The sequence below is a fragment of the Furipterus horrens genome, unplaced genomic scaffold (genome assembly GCF_987537825.1).
Source record: "Furipterus horrens unplaced genomic scaffold, mFurHor1.1.pri manual_scaffold_3, whole genome shotgun sequence".
Classification (NCBI taxonomy): Eukaryota; Metazoa; Chordata; class Mammalia; order Chiroptera; family Furipteridae; genus Furipterus; species Furipterus horrens.
In genome coordinates this window covers 128,729,805-128,751,938 of record NW_028327173.1, presented here as the reverse complement: position 1 = coordinate 128,751,938, position 22,134 = coordinate 128,729,805, and the positions used below count along the sequence as shown (strand labels likewise).

At 35.9% G+C, this 22,134-nt stretch overlaps 1 protein-coding gene across 2 annotated transcripts in view; it reads left to right on the top strand.

Annotated features, from left to right (window-relative positions):
• The first annotated feature begins 2,904 nt into the window (after window positions 1-2,904).
• The window catches only part of NUBPL (NUBP iron-sulfur cluster assembly factor, mitochondrial), a 222,913-nt gene continuing 203,683 nt past the window's right edge, over window positions 2,905-22,134 (top strand). For both annotated transcript variants that reach the window (XM_090271859.1, XM_090271860.1), the window contains exons 1-3: window positions 2,905-3,046; window positions 3,565-3,712; window positions 5,821-5,855. In XM_090271859.1, the coding sequence (XP_090127985.1) occupies window positions 2,939-3,046; window positions 3,565-3,712; window positions 5,821-5,855 (291 nt within the window). In that variant the 5' untranslated portion in view covers window positions 2,905-2,938. The remainder of the gene's footprint in view (window positions 3,047-3,564; window positions 3,713-5,820; window positions 5,856-22,134) is intronic.

The window sequence follows — 22,134 nt, the reverse complement described above, 5'->3', positions numbered from 1 at the left end:
GAATTCCTCTTTCTTTCTTTCTGCTGCATAGTATTCCATTGTGTAAATGTACCACAGTTTTTTGATTCACTCATTTACTGATGGGCACTTAGGCCATTTCCAGCATTTGGCTATTGTAAACAGCACGCCTATGAACATAGGGGTACCTAAGTTCTTTTGAATTAGTGATTTGAATTCTTAGGGTGTATTCCCAGCAGTGGAATCACTGGGTCAAAAGGCAGTTCCATTTTTATTTTTGAGGAAATTCCATACTGTTTTCCACAGTGGCTGCACTAGTCTGCATTCTCACCAACACTAGGGGCACTAGGGGTCCCTTTTCTCTGCATCCTTGCCAGCATTTGTTGTTTGTTGAGTTGTTAACAATGACCATTCTGACAAATGGGAGGCGGTATCTCATTGTGGTTTTAATTTGCATCTCTCTGATGGCTAGTGATGTTGAACATTTTTTCATATGCCTATGGGCTCTCTATATATCCTCCTTGGAGAAGTGTCTGTTCAGGTCCTTTGCCCATTTTTAATTCGGATTGTCTTTCTAGTGTTGAGTTGTATGAGTTCTTTATATATTTTGGAGATCAAACCCTTGTCCTATATATCATTGGCAAATATGTTCTCCCATTCATTGGGTTCCCTTTTCATTTTGATGATGGTTTATTTAGCCATGCAGAAGCTTTTTAGCTTGATGCAGTCCCATTTGTATATTTTTCCCTTTTATTTCCCATGCCTGAGGAAATATACTGGCAAAAATACTGTTATGTGGGATATCTGAAAATTTTCTGCCTATGTTTTTCTCTAGGACTTTTATGGTGCTATGGCTTATGTTTAAGACTTTTATCCATTTTTAGTTTATTCTGGTGTATGGTGCAAGTTGGTGGTCTAGTTTCATTTTTTTTTGCATGTACCAGTCCAGTTCTCTGAACAGCATTTATTGAAAAGGCTATCTTTACCCCATTGTATACTCATGCCTCATTTCTCAAATATTAATTGACCATAGAGACTTGGGTTTACTTCTGGGTTTTCTATTCTGTTCCATTAATCTATGTGTCTGTTCTTATGCCAGTACCAGACTGTTCTGATTACACTGACCTTGTAGTATAGTTTGGTATCATGTATTGTGATCCCTCCTACTTTGTTCTTCTTTCTTAGCATTGCTGAGGCATTTGGGGTTGATTTTGGTTCAATATACATTTTTGAAATATTTGTTTTAGATCTGTGAAATATGCCATTGGTATTTTAATAGGAATTGCATTGAATCTATAGAATGCTTTTGGCAGTATGGACATTTTAATGATGTTAATTATTCCAATCTATGAACGTGGTATATGCTTCCATTCATTCGTATCTTCCTTAATTTCTCTCTTCAGTGTTTCATAGTTTTCCAAGAACAGGTCTTTTACCTCCTTAGTTAAATTTATTCCTAGGTACTTTTTGTTGTTGTTGTTGTTGCTATAGTAAATGGGATTCTTCCCTCCTAGTTTCTGTTTCTGATATATCATTGTTGGTGTACAAAACTGCCATCAATTTCTGAATATTGACCTTGTATCCTGCTATTTTGACAAATTCACTTATTAGGTCAAGTAGTTTTTTTATGACGTCTATAGGGTTTTCTATATACACTACCATGTCATCTGTAAATAATGACAGTTTTACTTCCTCCTTTCCAATTTGGATGCTTTTTATTTCTTTTTCTTGTGTGATTGCTGTGACTAGAACTTCCAGTACTATGTTGAATAAGAGTGCTGAGAGTGGACACCCTTGTCTTGTTCCCGATCTTAAGGGGAAAGTTTTTAGTTTTGGCTCATTGAGTATAACGTTGTCTGTAGGTTTCTCGCATATGGCTTTTATTATGTTGAGGTATGCTCCCTCTAGTCCCACTTTGCTGAGTGTTTTTATCATAAATGGGTACTTGATTTTATCAAATGCTTTTTCAGCATCTATTGGCATGATCATATGGCTTTGTCCTTCATTTTGTTTATGTGGTGTATTATGTTTATTGTTTTGCAAATATTGTACTATCCTTGCATCCCTGGGTTGAATTCCCCTTAATCATGTTGTATGATCCTTTTAATGTGTTGCTGAATCCAGATTGCCAATATTTTGTTGAGGTTTATAGCATCTATGTTCATCAGAAATACTGGCTTGTAGTTTTCTTCCTTTCTTTGTAGTGTCTTTACCTCGTTTTGGGATTAGGATGATACTGGCCTTATACAAAGAGTTTGGGAGGCTTTCCTTTTCTTGAGTTTTTTGGTATAGTTTGAGGATAGCAGTTAGTTCTTCCTTAAATGTTTAGTAAAATTCACCTGTGAAGCCATCCAGTCCAGGGCTTTTGTGTGCTGAGAGTTTTTAAATTATTGCTTCAATTTCATTAGTTGTTAGCGGTCTATTCAGGCTTTCTGCTTCTTCTGGATTTAGTTTTCGCAGATTGTACGGTTCTAGAGATTTGTCCATTTTACCCAGGTTGTCCTATTTCTTGGCATATAATTGTTCACAATAATTTCTTACAATCCTTTGTGTTGCTGTGGTATCACTTGTAACTTATCTTCTTTCATTTGTAACTTCTCTTTCATTTCTGATGTCATTTTCAGTTCCACCATTTTTTACTTCTTTTTAGTCAGGTCAAGTCTCTAAACTTTCTAAGTCTCCATTTTCTTGTTAATGAAAACAAAAGAGGATTCTACCTAGTCTCCTATCTACCTATTCCAGGGCTTCTGTGAGGATCAAATGAGTTGAGGTATGTGAAAACGCTTTACAAGCTTTTGGTAAAACACTGTAAAATGTTTGCACGTGGCTAGAGGGAGACTGAAACAAGCCGGGCTCCTAGGCTGAAGAAAATCTGAGGAGCCTTGTCGCTGGGGAGAGGAAGCCGAGCGTTGCCACGTGACGTCATTACTCGGCGCCGCCCGCGACAGTTTCCGGGCTGGGCTGAGGGCTGTGTTCTGACATGGGGTCTTGGCAGCGTGTGCTGTTCTTTGGTGGGCTGTCGCTTCGGGGCGGTGGCAGGGCCTGTGCCCCACTTGGGGGAAGCCGAGTGTTGGTTTGTCGGCGCCAGGTCCGTGGTGCAGCAGGGCAGGGGTGGAAGGGGGGAACGGAGATGCCGGGGCGGCGGGACCGCAAGTGCCTTTGGCCCCCGCCCACTTGGCGGCTCAGTGAGTCCCCAGTCCCCGGGACGTCCCCGCGTTCCAGGCTGGCTCCCGGTAGGATCGGCCGAGGTGTGCAGGGACGTGAAATAGATATTTAAAACACGGATGTGTGACTTGCACATTGCTTTCTCGGTTTAACTTAGAAAGTAGTTTTAAGAGGAGAACACATGGAGGATTTACGTCAAGAGGCGTTACTTACCATTTTTAACCTTAGAGTGTCTTTTTCAGATAAATTCCAGCTTAAAAAACGTGTTTCTACGATGATGGTCAGTAGCAGTAGGTGAATAGCACTAAAGGCCTAAATAGTAGAAATGATCAGAGTTGGACTGGAAATGAAATCTTTTAATCACAAACGCCTAATTGTTTTTACTTTTGCAGCATGATAATGGAGATGGCTTATTTTAACACCCCCCCCTTTTTTTTTAAGTTATCTGGAGCTGAGAATGACACCCTAAAACAAAGAAGAACACAAATCATGTCCCGAGGACTTCCAAAGCAGAAACCTATTGAAGGTGTTAAACAAGTTATAGTTGTGGCTTCTGGAAAGGGTGGAGTTGGAAAGTCTACTACAGCAGGTATTATAGCATATTCATTCTGATCTTGATTAGGAACTTATGCCAGCTGGTGAGCGAATAGTATTAAAATTATAGATTTGGTTTTTAAAAAGCCAGTATTTGTGGAGTTCTTAATAGCTGGAATGTAGTATCAGGAGTAGTGATTAAGGACCTCAGATTTTGGAGTTAAGACAAAACTAGGTACATAGCCAGGCCTTTGATTCCTTAACTGAGGAAGAGGTGGTCAGGTTGCCTGTCAGATCTTCAGTTAACTGTAAAAGGCAGTGGTGATAACTTTTTCACGGGATAGCTATGTAAATTAAACTAAACTTAGCCCAATGTCTCCTATGTAGTAACTGCTCAGTATCGGGTTAATGTTGTTATTAATTTTAAACATCTAGTGACTTTTTGTTCTTTTATGCTCTTTTCCAGTCTTTTTCCATATATATATAGTTGTACGTGTAGTTGCAATGAGCTCGTTTACATTGTGACCTTTTTAACTTAACCATAATATAATTTTCAGCATTTAGAGTCAGTATAGATGCTTCAAAATATGTAATGTAATTATTTATCTATATTTTTTATATTAATATATCGGAGCAGAGAATATTTTATTGTGGTAGCTCTTTTTAATTGATTGTAGATTACATTGTGACTGAAGTGCTGATTTTAGTACCCATAAAAGAATGCAACCAGAAAAAGAAGAGTTACCATCTGAGACTAATAATCAGATAGTCCCAAATTTTTTCAAAAGAAACCTTTTATTTGTTAAAAAAAAAAATTCCAGTATAATAATTTGAAAGGGTAACTTCCCTTCTCCCAATCCTATTCAACAGAATATTATTAATTTGGAGTCATAAAGTTCTTATATCTTATTGGCTACATTTAATTTTCAGCCATTTCAATAGCAATGGCTCCTAATTCAGGTCTTATCTAGCCTATCTTTCTGCAGTTGATTTTTAAAGGAAATTACTACCTTATTGTATTTCATTTTGTTAATTTAGGCTTGGTTCTATACTGACAAGATTACATTTTGATTGTTTTTTTTCAGATTATTAACCTAAAGTTAGGGCATATATATAACCTTAAAATTCTTTATTTCTATTGCTATCAATGGCCTTTTGAAATAAGAAGGGCCAGGTAGAGTTTTGTGACGTCCTTCGAGACCTTATATCTTGACTTACAGCTTTATTTAGTAATTCCGTGGTCTAGTGGTTTTATAGTTGTACAACTAGCTACAAATCCAACTATATAGTGTTATTAGCTCAATATTTTACCATTTTGACCTGTAGGTAATTGTGGAAGAGTTTTTCAGATCTTTGAAGAAATTAAGATTTACTAAGTATTGTAGTGATGGTAGTCCCTCAATTTATTGTTTACTAGATAATATATTATTACTCAAATGATTAGTTAGTGAATGTTCTTAATAAATTTATGCTATATACTACACATTTTTGCTTTCCTAAGGGCCTACAATGCATCTATTTGATATTCTGTTTTTAAAATTTAGAAACTCTTAGTCTTTGGTTCTAGAATCCACCTCTTGTGTTGTTTTTGAAAATTCAGAGTGTATTTATTTGTTATCAGTGGTGTGAGTCCTTTTGCACGCTCTGTGATTACTTGGACTGGTTAAAGATAAGAGGTATTTTCATGATGAAGCCACGGTTTTGTGCAATATAATTTGATGGGTCTGTAGGCTAGCACTTCTTTAAAACTGATTGTTTATTGGTTTTGGTTAGAATATTATCTATTGCCATGGAATGTGACAATATATAAATAAATATATGAGAAAATGTATGGTGTCACATAGTAAGTAGGTGCTTCAGTAAATATCCCTTCCTATTTTGAAAATAATTAAACTATATATACCATTTACATTTTTTAAAAAAGTGGATTATTTAAAATAATTATACATGGATTATTTGAAATGTTAATAAGCATCTACTGCTTATGTTGGAATATTTTCTTTTTTGTCTTTTTTACTTCCTGAATTCTCTCCATGTCCTTGTTTCTTACCAGTAAATGAGATATATTAAAATTTTCTGTGCTTTGGTTATTACATTAAAAATACTAGAAGGCAAAATGAATTTTAGTAGAAAATTTACTAAATTTAATTTTTTTTCTTACAGTGAACCTTGCACTTGCACTGGCAGCAAATGATTCGGTAGGTATATCTGAATAATAATACTAATGTATTTTTTTTAAGACAATGATAAAAAGCATATTGATGTTTTTCATTTACTTTGTCAGAAGCTATATAGTGTAGCTCTAGTCATATGCATGTCTTTAAGAAACTCAAAAATCTGCTGTAAGTACTGGTTACATTTAATAATACTGATGAAAAGGAAAGGGAACCACTGGCCGCAGAATTCAGGCAGACCCTAGAAGCTAGAAAAGGCATGTAATTCTGCCAACACCCAAGTATTAGCTCATTGAAACCCATTTTGGACTTCTGTGATAATTTCTTACAGTACAAGTAGGAAATGAATATAGATAGGAAATCAACTTTCTTAATTCTTGAATTTTGAAGGATATTTTTATTTTGCCTTCATATTTGATTGTTTGACTAGATGTAGAATTTCAGGTTTAAGATAATTTCCCCTCTAAATCTTGAAAACTAAATTCTATTTTTTTCTAGCATTCTGACGAAATGTCTGATGCTAGTCTGATTTATATTGCTTTGTAATAACCTATTTTTCCCCTTCAAAGCTTTCAGAGTTTTCTTTGTTTTTTAAGTTTAGGAATGTCACAAATATGCACCTGGTTGTTGGCTTTAAATTTTTTTTTTTTTTTTTTACATGCTTGGAAATTGGCCACATAGGATCAAGGCTTTAATCTTTTTCAGCTTAGGGGAAATTTCTTCGTTGATTACTTTTTGTGATATGTTCTATAAATACCTATTACATAGATACTGACCCTGTATGGTAGTTAATTTTTTCTCTCTCACATTCTCCATCACTTTGTCTTTTGTTCTGGGTTTTAGAAGGTGTCTTAGACTATTTTCCACACTGCTGTATTAGGTTTTAGTTGTTATTTAGTCCTTCCAATTTTTCTAATTCAGAAATTATATTTTTCCGTTTTTGAGAACTGTTTTTATTTTCCAGTTGCAGTCCCTACCCACTTAAAAAATGGCTGTATCATTTGTTTGAATCTCTCTGAGGATGCTAAGTAGAATTAATAAAAAGATTACTTTTAATGATCTCTGTTTACTTAGCATGGTGGGTTTTATAATGTGGCCCTCAGACCAGCAGCGTCAGTGTCACCTGGGAACTTGTTAGACATACAAAATCTTGAACCCCACTCCATAACTACTGAATCAGGAACCCTGAGGGTGGAGTCCTGCAATATGTGTTTTAACCAGCCCTCTAGGTGATTCTGAAGCATGCTAAAGTTTGAGAAGCATGGATCATGAGGTTTTTAACACTCTAATCTGCAATGGCACCCTTTTTTGTTTTCTAATGTGTTTATGTGTTTTAATTTAGTTGTAAACTTTTTTTCTCTTATTGTTTCGATGGGCATTTGGAAGAGAAAATCTATGTTTATGCAACCTTATTGAAGTAAGAGTCAGTAATACATTTAAAAAAATAATTTTTATTAGAGTACTTAGTTATCCTGGGGAAGGGACCCCATTTTTCTTAGAAAAAACAATACAGGGAAAAGTCAGTGGGTAGGAAGGTAGATAAATTTGTGGGGATCTTTATTTTGGTTATTTCAGTCAAAGCTTTGAGTCTTAAGACAATGTGAGGCAACTATGTAATAAGAAATCAAAGGATGAAAAGAATAGTTAAAAAGGGATTGATTCCTTTATGTTAAATGCCACTCGTCTTGATGAGATGGTAGCTCAGAATTTTTTTTATTTCTGGTTGTTGTTGTTTTTTTCCCTTCTTTTAGGGAGCAGGGATAAGGGCAGCCTCATCTTTAATGCTTTATATGAAATTGGCAACAAGAAAGAAAAAGCAGTAAGACTTTCCTTGGGCTACATCTTCAGAAAACATTTAGCATTCTTAAGAGTTTTTAAATATGTTTATAAAATCCTCCTTAATATGCTCTTCAGTATTCTATGATCCTGAGGAAAGTGTAGTTTTTTATTTCTTGATGTTTTGTAGCAAAGTTAGTGTAGAAGTTAAGATGAAGAAATCAAGGTAATTTGTGTAGCACATTGGGATAACTCAAAGATAATCTGACATAATACAGTACTTTATGATTGACTACTATCTTGTTGTCTTTAATTTATATACAGTTAACAAAGATCAATTTTATATAACTTGCATACTTAATTAATAGTGTTTTTGATTAGGGATTAGCATGTTTGGCTTGAACTATGATCTGCCAGCAGACTATCTGCTTGAGACCTTGTTAACTTGTTTCTCCTGTCTTTTGCATGGGTTGATGATTATCTTTTTTCAGTACAGAAGTGGGAAGACCTGATAAGATGGGTTGTAGGCCTAGGAGATACAGGCCCAGTAAGTTATTTATTTTATTTTTAATGTTGGCCTTGCTAATCTCTAAACTGGATTGTGTAAACCCCAAGATGGGGTGGGAGTATATATAAAATAGTCCATTGGGATGTTCTTCAATTCAAAGGTAATTCTTGGTAAGAAGTGTGTTTGGGAAGTGCATTTAAATTCACCAATTTTGACATTTACTGAGGAGAGACCCAGATAATATATTTGTAATTAGAGCAAAGGTCTTTACTAAAACTAAGAATTTATTTTAAGATAAGAAATGAAAATATTTATAATAGCTGATGAATATTTTGCAAATATTTGATAATTGTGATGGCTATATGGGGGATTATCAGTTTATAATGAAAAGAATGAATAGATTTCTGATGAATTACTTCTTTCTTATTCTTTCATATATAGGTTCATTCATTAATTCATCCTGTCATCTTCTAGGTACTCTGCTTGTCATGGGGATACAGAATTGAAAAAGGCCTGCCTCTGTTTTCCTTCTTAGTTAATCTGCAACCTGAGTGACTGTTTGGGAGACTGTCATTTCCAGTTGGAAAGAGGATCTTAATATGACTTTTCATTGATAACTTATTTACTATTCCCTCCCTCTATAAAGCATATCTTTCTATAGTTATCATGATCTTATCCTCCTGCCTCTGAGAAAAGAGACTACAAATCTGATAACCTCTTCTCAGTTTCTTTATCCTTTATTCTTGCCTTTTTTAGGACTGACTCATAAATTCCTTTTGGTTATCTTCAGTTTCTCTTTACTAATTCCTCTGCGTTGGTCTGTAGGTTTACCATTTTACTCATACACACTGGAAAAAATAAATGTATATTTGTTGGCTGATAAGTGAATGAATCAGCAGATCTTTTTTAAACCCTTGGAACCCCTTAAACTTCTTCCCTCTGTCACTTTCCCATTATAGCCATACAAGAGAGAGTAGTCTACACTGGCGGTGTCAGTTTACCCAATTCTCATTTATTTCTCAACTTCTGTAAGTTGACTCCTTATCACATGCTATTGAATTTTCTCTTCTAGTTACCGACCCTGCCAAATATATGTATTTGTTCCCTTTCTCTCTTGAATCTACTTGATTTCCTGCTGCACTTAATAGTGCTGACCACAGGTGCTGACACCTTAGAGAATATTTGTCTGGCTTTCACAGCATCATTCTGTCTTGATTCTTCTCTCTTTCTCTGATCCTTTGAATTTTCTCTCTAACTTTTCATATTACTCCATTCTTACACATTTTTATTTTTCACTCTCATGTATCCTTCCTTTGTCTTCATATACTGCTTCTTCAGTGTCTGCCTCTCTTCTAAAGTCTACATATTTATTTTCAGTAGTTTATTCAACATCTGCATTTGATGTTCTATTGATATGTCAGATTTAAATGATCAAGATGGAACCACCATGATTTTCTTCCTCTCCAAAACCTGTATTCCTTAATAATTCACTTAACGTTACCCTCCATTATCTATCAATGTGTAACAAACTACCCTAAACTTGGTATAAAGCAACGACCATTTTATTAATGTCACAGATTCTATGGACAGGGATTTGGACAGAACACAGTAGGGATGGCGTTCTCTGTTCTACAGAGTTTGCAACTTCACCAGGGAAGACTCAAATTGCTAGGTACTGGAATTACCTGGAGGCTTTTCATTTACGTTTTTGGTGCTTGGTTTGGGATGATCTGAAGGCTGAGTTCAGCTGAGATTGTTGTTAATTGGGATGCCTTTACATGTCCTTACCATGTCACATGGGCTTCCTGGTAGCATGGTAGCCTCGGTGTAATTGGATTTCATACATGTGGCTCAGAACTCCAAGAGTTAGTGTCCCAGTGAATAAGGAGGAAGCTGGACGTTTTTTTGTGAAACTATATAGGGAAAAGCTTTTAAAGGGTCTTTATTTATTGTTGGTATATAATAAGGCAAAATAAGCCGTGGCTAAATTCTGTATTGAAGCATTCACGTGTCTTCCCAGTTTAAGGGAAGGAGACATAGACCTCACTTCTTGATGGAAGGGATATCAAAAAATAATGTGGCCATGTTTTAAAACCACCACATCAGATCTGCTGATGTCCTATTTAGAAATCTTGATATCATCTTTGTCTTTCATTTCATTCATCCTAGTTTATTTTTATATATCAATCACTAAGTGTTGGCCTTTTAACTTGAGAATTATCTCCTTTCTCTATTTTCATGAACCTAAGTAAGTATTTTGTCAGCTTTCACTTAAGAATATTTTGTAGCCTCTTAATTGGTCTTTATAATCTCTCCCATCTTGAGTTAAATAATGATTCCTTGTATTGGTTGTAGGATAGTTCTTACTTCATACAAGTCTCTATACAAATTGCCTAGCTTAGTTACTGAAGGTTGGCTCTGTAAATTTCCACTCTGCACTTGACTTTGCTTCAAGTACTGCTTCGCATTGACTGTCTTCCTTGCTTTCTTCACCTGGCTCCTTTAATTCTTCAGGTCTTCTTTTGCTTGTTTCTTCCTCTGTGAAGCCTTCTTAATGGTTTCAAATAATTCCTTCTTTTATTGCTTCATATGTTTTTCTCCTGATATTAGAATGACTATAGCTTCCACAAGGTCATAGACTGCTTTTTAAATCATCTGCTACTATTGCCTGGCCCATTAGTATGTGCTGAGTAAATGCTCACTAGATGATTGAAAACAGACTACTCTTTGGTGGAATACTCCAAAGACTTTGACTTAATTACTTGGCTTTCTCAACTGTCTATAAAATTACCAAGTAGCCTTTTTTTTTTTTTTGCCTTGGGAGAATTATGCTTAGACAAGCTTTCAAATGAGGGAGTTTATATTTTATGCTTCAACATTTTTATTTCTGTTAAAACATATACAACAAAACTCAAAAACATGTTTGAAATATGTTTCTTGTGTGCCAGAGAATTTGGGGAAATGGGCAAGTATTCGATTTAAAACAAACTTTGATAAGATTAAAGTCTATGAGAGTAAAGTTGGAATCAGTATGGTGTTTTTGGTTGTGGCATTTTGAAGCTTTAAATTTGGCCATGAAATATTTCACATTACAGATTTCATTCCAGCCTGTTTCTTTCTGTTCAGGAACATGTGATAGTTCATTTTTTGCAGTTTCACTGTGGGAAAGGGCTGGGGTCAGCAATGCTGTGCAGAAATGGGTCAATGAGCGTTCAGATGAAAGGGAAAAGACTTTTCAAAGAGTCTTTATTTATTGTTGGTATAATAAGACAAAATAATTGTAAGTTTGCTTCCTCCTTCATTCCTCAAATGCTTTGCCAAATGAATCACATCAACCAATTTTACAGAAAATGGATTGCTGTTTTAAATAGTTCTTTAGATACTATTCTTAATCTTTGGAAAGTCTCTTCTCTTTTGTCTTCCCAAAGGACATAAGTCTCCTTTGTATTTATGTAAATATATTGAACAGCTGCTTTAAGAGAGTGGGCAGTTTGTTCTAATTTAGTGAGTGATAAAGTATAACCACCTATTTTCAGCTGAGCTGGAAGGACGAACTATCCTACTATTGCTTTGAAAGATGATTTTATTACTGTCAGGACAAATAACAAACTAGAATTTTCTAAGACCAATAAATGACAAGTTGGTTTACTGCCTGTGGCTCTTAAACAATGTAACATTCTTAAATTAAGGTAGGAAAGTATTCAGGTAGTCTTGGCATGCAATCTAGATCCCCTGCATAGAGACAGGGTTGCTCTGTGTTTAGATTTTTCCTGAATTGAACAAGACACATAAGGTTTCTCCAAACCCTGGAACAGTCTTTAGCTCTCCGTTTTGTGCTGGTGTGTTATCTGGACTGTGATGGGGCTCTTTGCCAGTCACCATGGAAACTGACCAAGGTTCGATCTGGTTCTGTTCTTTGGTCTATTTGGGGTGGCTTAAATAAAAGATGACTAACATATCTAATCCTCTTCTGCACATATGCATTTTCTTCAAAAATAATTGAAAATATAACTTAAGGGAGTTTAGGGTATAGATGTATCATATTTCTGTTAAGCTATTTAAAGCATTTTATGCAGCTAAAGAGTATTCCTGCCAAGAAACATTAATGCAGATTGTCATTTTGGGTGGGCATAATTCCATTGGTTTGTGATTTTGTCTGTTGGCTTCTGTGCTTGTATATGCAATGGAATAACAAATGTTAAATTTCCATTTACCTGCTTAGTGCTGGAGAGGGACTTGTCAAAGAAATTAAGGCATGGGTATTTTATCATACCATTGCCAGGTGAAATATGGTTTAAGTTATGGTGTCGGAGACATAAAATTTGAAAGCATCTGTGAGGAATTAAGGTAATTAAATATTTAGATATTATAAATATTTAGATATTATAGACATTTAATAGCATCTTTTAAAATAATCAGTTGGTAGCTGAAGTTAGGAAAGGCTTTATATTTATGCTAATCTTTAGAAATCTGAACCTTGACAATCTCTCCTGTTTTGCTGGTGAGGACCTGGTGAGTAGGGGAGGAAGATCTGAGCAGAAGCTATCTGAGGACTTGCCTGGTGCTGATAGAAGAGTCTTTTTTTAATTAGTTAATTTTAAAAAATTGAGCTGGAATTCACATTGTTAGAAGAGTTTTGTGCTGTGAGCCCATTTCCAAGGGTTTATTTCATTTTTAAGGTCTGACTGATTTAAAAAGGCAAAATGGGAACTTGGATGATTGAGACTTCCTTTTGCTTGCATCAAGTAACATGATTTCCTTTAATTTCCAAGAAAGCCTGTTTTATGAAATAGAAGTGAAGTGTATAATGATCAGAGCTTCTACAAAGGGAGATACTTGCAGTTATTTGTTTGGGTACTTACTAAATACTTACCATGTGCTAGGTACTTTTCTGGGTCCCAGAGATATAGTGGTTAAAAAAAATCCAAGTTCCTATTTTTAAGGAGTTTACAGTCTAGTGCAGTGATTTTCAACCCTTTTCATCTCATTGCACACATAAACTAATTACTAAAATTCTGCGGCACAACAAAAAATATATTGTTTGCTTATCTGGAAAAAAAAAGGTATAATTTTGATTCATTTGTACTGGATGGCTGTTGTTATTTTTTAAAATTTGACAATCTAAGGGAAAAGAGGCCATTGCTCCTGACTAAATAATCAGGGATTACATGTTTTAAAAATTCTTGTGGTGCACAGGTTGAAAATCGCTGTTCTAGTGGGAGAGATATAATAGACATATACTTTTAGGTAGCAATAGGAGTAATGAAAGCTAATAAAGCAGTGTAAGGAAATAGAAAGCAGTGGGAGGTGCCATTTTAGATAGGGTTGTCAGAAAGGGGCTCTCCGAAGACATTTGCACAGAGATCTAAATGAACTGAGAAACTGGGCCACAGGGAGAGCTCTGAGGTGGATCAGCTCAGATTGAAGAATAGCAGGAAGGGTGGTGTGACTAGAGCAGACTAGGGGAGCGGTAGGCAGTGGCATGTCACGCAGAGCCTTATACGCCATGGTAGAAATTTGAACTTTTTTCTGAGTATGATGTGGATTTTTGATGAGGACAGTGACATGATCCTAATTTATCCCTTAAAAGATGCAGCTGTTGTGTAGCGCATGGACTGTAGGGAAATAAGAATGCAAGCAGGGAGACTTACTAGTTGCTAATACAGAAAATTAGGCTAAAGACAGTAGCTTGGACTGTCATCTGCCTTGGTAAAGGTAGTGATAAGTATGTAGGTTACGAAAACAATTTGAAGATACATGCAGGAGGACTCCTGAGGATTGGATGTGGATGGTGAAGGAAGGAGATGGTTTCTTGTTTTCCTTTTTTTGTTTGTGTAGTAAAATGACTTATATAACATAACATTTATGTTAACCATTTCTAGTGTATAGTTCAGTGGCATTAAGTACATTCACACTGTTGCACACCATTGCCACTGTCCATCTCCAGAACTGTTTTATTATCCCTGACACTGTGCCCGTTAACCAGTAGCTCCCTGTTCCGCCCATCCACAGCCCATGGCAACTGCCATTCTATTTTTGTTCTATATGAATTTGACTCTTCTAGGTACCTCATATAAGTGAAATCATACAATATTTGTCCTGTTGTATCTGGATTATTTCACTTAGCATAATGTTTTCAAGATTCATCCATGTTGTAGCATATACCAGAATTTAATTACTTTATAAGTTTCTTGGTAGTGATATTTTCTGAAATGGAAAAGGCTTCTGAAGGAGAGGTTGGAGGTTAAAATTAGTTCTCACAATACATGTTAAGTTTGAAATGCTTAATAGACACCTTAGTGGACATGTTGATAAGTCGAGAGCGCAGGGAAGTTGGGGCTGAAGATATAAATTTGAGTGTCATCAGAGTATAGGTGGTATTTAAAACTATGGAATTGAATCAAATCACCTAGGAAATCAGAGTAGATTTGAGAAAATGGTCTGTTAACTAGTAGTACTCTTTAAGGTTGTGATAAAGGAATACATATATTGTAAGATTTGGCTAAGTTGCTAAAACTGTAGAGTTAAAAATTGACATTGATTTTAAATGTTCTAATTGGTATAGCACATTGGTTTTAAGTGGTTGTCTGCTTGTTATTTTATTAGCCAATTCCCTTATTTTCTTTTGCTTAAAATAGTGGTAAGCTTTGTTCTTTTAGTTCTCTGAGGAATAAAAAACAAATTTGTGTCAGGATGAATTGGATGCTGACTAGAATAGTTATTTCCAAAGCTACATAGCATAGACTTTTATCATGGTGGGGACCATTTGAAAATTAATAGATGCCAGTGATAATAGAATAGAGGGGTCTTGTTTATGAACAGAGTATTTTAGTGAGCAAACACCAGCTGTGCATAAGTAAGGGTGGCACTAATCCAGGGGAAGGATGTTTTGGGGTAAATTTGTATACTTGCATTTTTTTTTTTTTTAAACAGCAGAGAGGCTTTTTAGTTAGATTGCTGGTCTCTTTTTCTTTTCCAAAGGATTAAATTTCAAAGGAAGGATCAGACTACTCTGGTGGGATGAAGTGGGAGTGAAGGACATTTTTGGAATAAGAGGGATACTTGCAACAATACTAGGGTAGAACTTTCCCTTGACACTGTGGTTTATAGGCATTGGACCAACTAAAGAGCCAACTCTTAATATTACTTGTTTCCCTCCATTTAGTGAGAATTACTCAGCTTAATTAGCTCCCAATTTTGTCTTACAATGATCTCACCAAAGAGCTTGTGAATATTAATTCTTTTAAAAGAATTTCTCCATTATAAATAATACATGTTTTGAGCACTGAATCTTGCAAAAGTATTCTGGTAGTAGAAATTGTTTTTATAGTGGAGAAAAAAGGGTCTGATTTCATATTACTAAAAGATGTTATAAGTAATCAAAAGAAAAAGGGAAATTTGAGCATCTAGAGTCTACCAAATGCCATTTTTAAAGGAGGAAATTGAAGTCAGGAAAGAATAAACTTGCTTGGAAACAAGTCCTATAAATGGAACTTTTATAGCTAACATCTGCCTTTGACAAAAATCCATGCAAAGCTGCTACTTCTCCTAGAGGTCCTTCAGGCAGGGCTCTGCCATTTTTATTTGCCATGGAAATGATTGCGGTAATATAAATGATGTTTTATTTTTATACATGATTAGATAGGGAAGATGGAAGCCAGCTGTTGTTTAAGTGTGTATCTGATAAAACATTTCAGGGACTATGACATAGGCAGTAGTAAATCAAAGGTGACAGGGATTGCTACAGCTGGTGGAGCAGGAGTGGGACAGATAACCTCTCTTGTTTCTCTTGGTGACTCTTGGTTTGGCCTCTGGCAGAGTTAGATAGGGTAGCTGATTATATTAAATGGCCTGTTATTTTATGGCTCAGTTTGTGAAAATGGGAGACCTCAAGTTATTCCTTTCAAGTGTGTTTATTAACTCTCTGCTATGGGTCACACTGGTAGGAATTTTGAATATACTGGCGAATAAGACCATCTGAGTTGTTTATTTACATCAATGACAAGTGCTGCAAAGGAGAAATCCTGCTGTCAGGAGAACGTAAGCAGGATACTGATCCTAATGAGAAGGTTGAGGGAAGACTTCCTTGAGGAGTAATATTGGTCACATCTGCCTTCCTACAACCACCATTTCTGTCTCATTACTCTGTTTTATTTTTTCATGGTAATAATTATAGCCCCAAATTCTTATTTCTTATAATCTATCTATCTGTTCTATCATCTTATCTATCATCCTTTCCCTCCATGTCTCCGCCACACCCATTAGAATGGAAGCTCCTGGAGAGCAAGAACCTTTGTGTCAGAATGGAAAGGAGCATAGGGAGGTGAAGGAGCCTAAAGGAGGCCAATGAGGTGGTAGTCAGCGGGAGAGGGAGAGAGTCACAGCCTCGGGAAACCATGTCAAGAATTTTAGAAGTTTAGAATTTATCTTAAGGGCAATGGGAAACAATTTTAAGCAAAAGATAGACATGATCAGTTTTGCTTAAAAATTACTTCATTGTTGCATAGAGGGTGGAGGGGATGTTAGAGCGAGCACAGGAGACTAGTGTAGGCTATTAGTAACCTAAGCAGGAGAGCATGATGATGTCTTAGACTAGGGTATTGGCAGCAGAAATGGAGGAGGAGGTAACATTGGTAGGTCTTAATGATGGATTGGACATGAGAGAGGAGAGGAAGGAGTCGGATGACATCCATTTCAGGTTTCTTGGTTGTACAACTAAGTTGATGTCAGATACATTTTCTCAAATAATGTAATAATGTACATATTTCATTTTTTATTTTTTAAGTATATTTTATTGATTATGCTATTACAGTTGTCCCAGTTTTTTCCCCTTTGCTCCCTCTGCCTGGTATTCACTTCCCTCCAGCAATTTCCCCCCTTAGTTCGTGTCCATGGGTAGTGCTTGTAAGTTCTTTGGCTTCTCCATTTCCTGTACTGTTCTTAACACCTCCCTGTCTATTTTGAACCTTCCAATTATGCTTCTTAGTCCCTGTACCTTTTTCCCCATTCTCCCTCTTCCCCCTCCCCCCTGATAACCCTCCATATGATTTCCCTATCTATGATTCTGTTTCTGTTTTAGTTGTTTGCTTAGTTTGTTCTTGTTTTTTAGATTCAGTTGTTGATAGTTATGAGTTTGTGGTCATTTTACTGTTCATAGTTTTGATCTTCTTTTTCTTAAATAAGGCCCTTTAACATTTCATATAATAATGGCTCGGTGATGATGAACTCCTTTAGCTTTATCGTGTCTGGGAAGTACTATATCTCCCCTTCCATTTTAAATGATAGTTTTGCTGGAGAGAGTAATCTAGGTTGTAGGTCCTTGCTTTTCATCACTTTGAATACTTCTTGCCAGTCCCTTCTTGCCTGCAAAGCTTCTTTTGAGAAATCAGCTGGTAGTCTTATGGGAACTCCTTTGTGTCAGAACAACCTTGCTCTTAGAAACCACTCGGAGACCACTGTGGGAGCAGGCAGTGGGTTTATTGAGGGGAAAAATGGGAAGGGGGTGGAGGGGAGAGGAAATTCCTGGACCTACTCAAGGGCCCATAGGAACAAGGCGACTGGGGAGCAAGGGAATGGGGACCCTCAGTCTTCCACTGCCCTAGCAGTGTTTTTAAAAATTTATTTATTGTTTTTCTATTATAGTTGTTCCACTCTTTCCCCCATTGCTCCTCCCCACTCCTCCCACCCCTATTCCCACAGTCAACCCCCACCCCGTTGTTCATGTCCTTGGGTCATTTATACTAGTTCCTTGACTAGACCCTTCCCCTTCTTAACCCTCTTCTCCCCTCTTCTCCTCCCCTCCCCCCTGGTCACTGTCAGTCTGCTCCTTGTTTACATGCCTCTGGTTCTATTTTGCTCATTTGTTTGTGTTGTTCATTAGTTTCCTGTATTAGGTGATATCATAGGGTATCTGTCTTTTGCTGCCTGGCTTATTTCACTAAGCATAATTCTAGTTCCATCCATGTTGTTGCAAATGGTAAGAGTTCCTTCTTTCTTTCGTCCTAGCAGTTTTTTTAATGGTTCTATTGACATATCATTTACATACCTTATAATTCATCTAGTGGAAGTACACAATTCAGCGGTTATTAATATAGTCACAGAGTTGTGCATCCATCACCTTCAATTTTAGAATGTTTTCATTATCCCCCAAATAAATCCTGGACCTATGAGCCATAATTCCTGAGAATCCCCATATATCACAGCCCTAGACAACTACTAATTAACTTTCTATCTATAGATTTGCCTGTGTTGGACATTCCATGTGAATGGAATCATATAATATATGTTCTTTTGTAGCTAGTGTAATATGTCACTTCTTTCACTTAGTGTAATGTTTTCAAGGTTCATCATGTTTTAGTATATATCAGTTCTTCATTTCTTTTTATTGCTGAGTAATACTCCATTGTATAGATATACTGCATTTTATTTATTCACTTCATTAGTTGATGTATGTTTGGGTTGTTTCCACTTTTTGGTTATTATGAATAATACTTTTATGAATATTTGTGTATCAGTTTTTGTGAGATCATATATTTTCAGTTCTCTCCGGGCTATAACTAGCAGTGGAATTGCTGGGTCATGTGACAGCTCTATGTTTAACCATTTGAGGAACTGCCAGATTGTTTATCAAAGTGGCTATAACTGCTTTACATTTCTACTAGGAGTGTACGAATACTCCGATTTTTTACACTACTTATCTTCTGTCTTTTTCTTTTTTTAATTTGGAATTATTTGTATGTTATTTATTTACTTATTTAGGGAGGGTATTTTATTATATTTTATTTTTCCATTGCCATTTAGTCCCCTCAGTCTTCTGTCTTTTTGATCGTAGTCATCCTTGTGAATGTGAAGTGGTTTCTCATTGTGGTTTCCCAACAGCGTTTCTATGGGACTAAAATGATAATGAGATTGAAGCTGGGCCATTTACTGGTTAACATAGAATTTAAAAAGTCATTTTAATCATAAGAGGATAGAGATGAATTGGCATATATAAGCAAGTATTTGAAGCATTTTCTGAGGCTTTGCATTGTCTTTCTGGTTCTCATTTAGCAATTAACAGTTAAAACATTTTGTTTTGTACCCTAAGTTTAAAAAGGTTGTGAGGTTCCACAAAAATAACTTTCACAAATACCCCAGATATTTTTGTTACAGTTTTTCTTTCCCTTTAAAATACAATCTTCATCCCTTTTGTGTCCTAAACAACATATTTGAGGTTGCCTAGGTGATTATGGACAAATTCAGTTGAACAATCCAAGGATGATCTTATATCAGGCAGTGTGTTTACGCATGGGTGCTAGTCTTGTGAGTGAGACAGATATACATATTTACTTACATATGATAAGATATGTAATAATAAGATACACACATTATTGGGAAGAATGTGGTAAGTACACCAGTTGGTGGGTATAAACAGAGTATGTTTCTACCGGAGTGGACAGAAATTAATTCCAGTTTTAAGCAGAGGCAGTAATTTAAAGGCTAAGTACAATTTGGCAGGTAGAAAAATAGCAGAAAATAAAAGAATTCTAGGTTGACGGAATTATGTGAGCAAAGTTGTGTAGCAGGAAATTTATTATAAGGTGTTTGGAATGAAAAGTAGTCTATATGGCTATAGTGTTTGGTATATTGGGGTAAGAGGGCTTGTGGGGAATCCAGTTGAAGATAGACTGGATTCATATGTAAAGGAATTTGGATTTTGTCCTTGATCATTGGGATACATTAGAAAGTTTTCTATTAATATACGGTTCATGGTAAAATCCATGCTTTTCAAAGGTATGATTTATAGTGATGTTGAAACACGAATCAGAGACAGATTAGAGGCAAGGGAGGCTATTGCAATAGCTAGAGCGAGAGTTGACTTTTCAACTAAAATCGACTCGAATATAGGGGTTTATTGTTTAACATAAATCTGGAAGTTAAAGAGTTGGTTAAAAAGCATTCTAACTATATCAGGGCTCTGAGTTGACATTTCTGCATTTCTCTTGGCTTAATTCTCATGGTTATAAGATGGCTCTCTCAGTCACAAACAGAAAGAAAAAGGGTGTGCTTTCATATTGCTTTTTTGCTGGGAAAGAAAACTTTCACCAGGCACTCCCTAGCTTTATTGTCTAGGATTGGGTCTCATGAATGTGACTTAGCTGCAAGGGAGGCTAGGAGGTGGGGAACTGACATTTTCCACCTTTAGTGGGAGGTGAGCGCTGCCTATGAAAAGAGGGGTGGGAGGTAGGGATTCTCAGTGGGTAGCAGCTAGTAGTTTCCACAGATGCTAATGTTCTCTAGATAATAGTAAAAAGGCAAAGGAAGAGACACTTTTAAGAGTCAGAAGGGAAGGAGGAATTAAAGATGACTCCAGGTTTTTGGTGGTGAATGAAAAAAGGTGACGTCATTAAAAAAAGAAGTACTTCCCAATCTATGATAGAATTGGGTCCTTACTCCATTCTTTACTGAATATAAAAGTTGATGCCTAATACCCTATAATCTCGCCTTCTAATCACTAAACTAACATAGAGGAGGCAGTTCGATGTAGTGTAGTGGTTTTCAAGTGCTACTTCTAGACCAGTGCTAGCTTGCTGTGCAAGAATCACCCGGGGAGCTTGTTAAGTAAATCAGAATCTCTGGGAATTGGTATTTTTAGGTCTGGGATTTGACCATCCGTTTTGTTAACAAGTTCCCCAGGTAATTCTGATACCCAGGTAGGTTTGGATATATTTGTAGGAAAAGTGTGGGCTTTGGTTTCAGGTAAATCTGAATTTGAATCCCAACTTTTTACTTACTGTGTGAACCAGGGCAAGGTACTTGACCTCTCAGAGTTCAGGTCCCTCATCTATGAAATGTGCAATAATAATAATAGCAGCTACTTTACAGAGCTATTGTGAAATATAGAGCTATGTATGTAATTTTCTAGCATAATGACTTGGACATAGTAAGGATTCAGTAACTGCTATTTTTATGTGTGTTAGTCTGTAGTAAGTACTGTGCATTTGATTGTTAGCAAAGAAACAGATGTCTATACAGCTGCAACAAAAAAAATTAGCAGAATATAATAAATTGCTTCTCTTTTTTCTGAGTATCCATTGTAATCAGTAGCTGATTTCCTTTTGGCCCAGCCAAATATCTTCTAGGCTTAAGCTTATAAGCATTTATTTATTTTATTAATGAATTTTTGGATGTGTCTGTTCTTTGTAATCTATACAGGTATGTAACTTAAAAAGTGGCTAATATACCAAAATCCCTAAATCCAATTTCTGTGAAATATGTTACTTAATATTTAGTAGAGGCTATTTTCACAGTGATATTATATAAAACCTTAAACTAGACATGATTCTTGCTCTTATAAAACAACCCCCCTCAAAACTAATATAATATTGTATGTCAGCTGTAACTGAAAGAAAAAAAAAGGCACATTGGTGTAACAATTGAAAGATGTGGATTCCAAGCTCAGTTCTTTGTATTTAAAGCAAGTCACTTAAAAAAAAGCAAAACAAAAAAAAAACACAAAAGCAAAAACAAAAACCCCAGACAATATCAAATAAAAGTAATAAGTGCACATTATAAATTATTTTGTTATTCTACAAATTATTTTGTTATTCTCAAAGCTTATGTTACATAGTTGCCTGGGTTAGTAATTATAATGTTATTTTGGACAGTTATCTTGTGAGGTAAATAACTACTTGCTGAGACTAAATGCTCAGTTTTCTGTTTCAGTATATAAAGGGGTCGTGGTGGAAGGGAGGAAAGACACTAACATTGAGTATTTACTTTGTGCTAGGAATTTGACTTAATTTATCTCATTGGAGAGAGGCAGCATGTTGTAGTGGTTACCTGGACTCTGAAGGCGAGCTGCCTGGGTTCCTGTCTGTTTCTGCACTTACAGATGCCTGACTTCAGGCAAATTTCTTCCCTTTCTGTGCCTTGGTTTCTTCATTGACTGTTACTATACACGTACATCATAAACTTGTTATGAGGATTAAATAAGCTACAATACATACCTACAGTGTTTATGAAGTGCCTGGCATATAG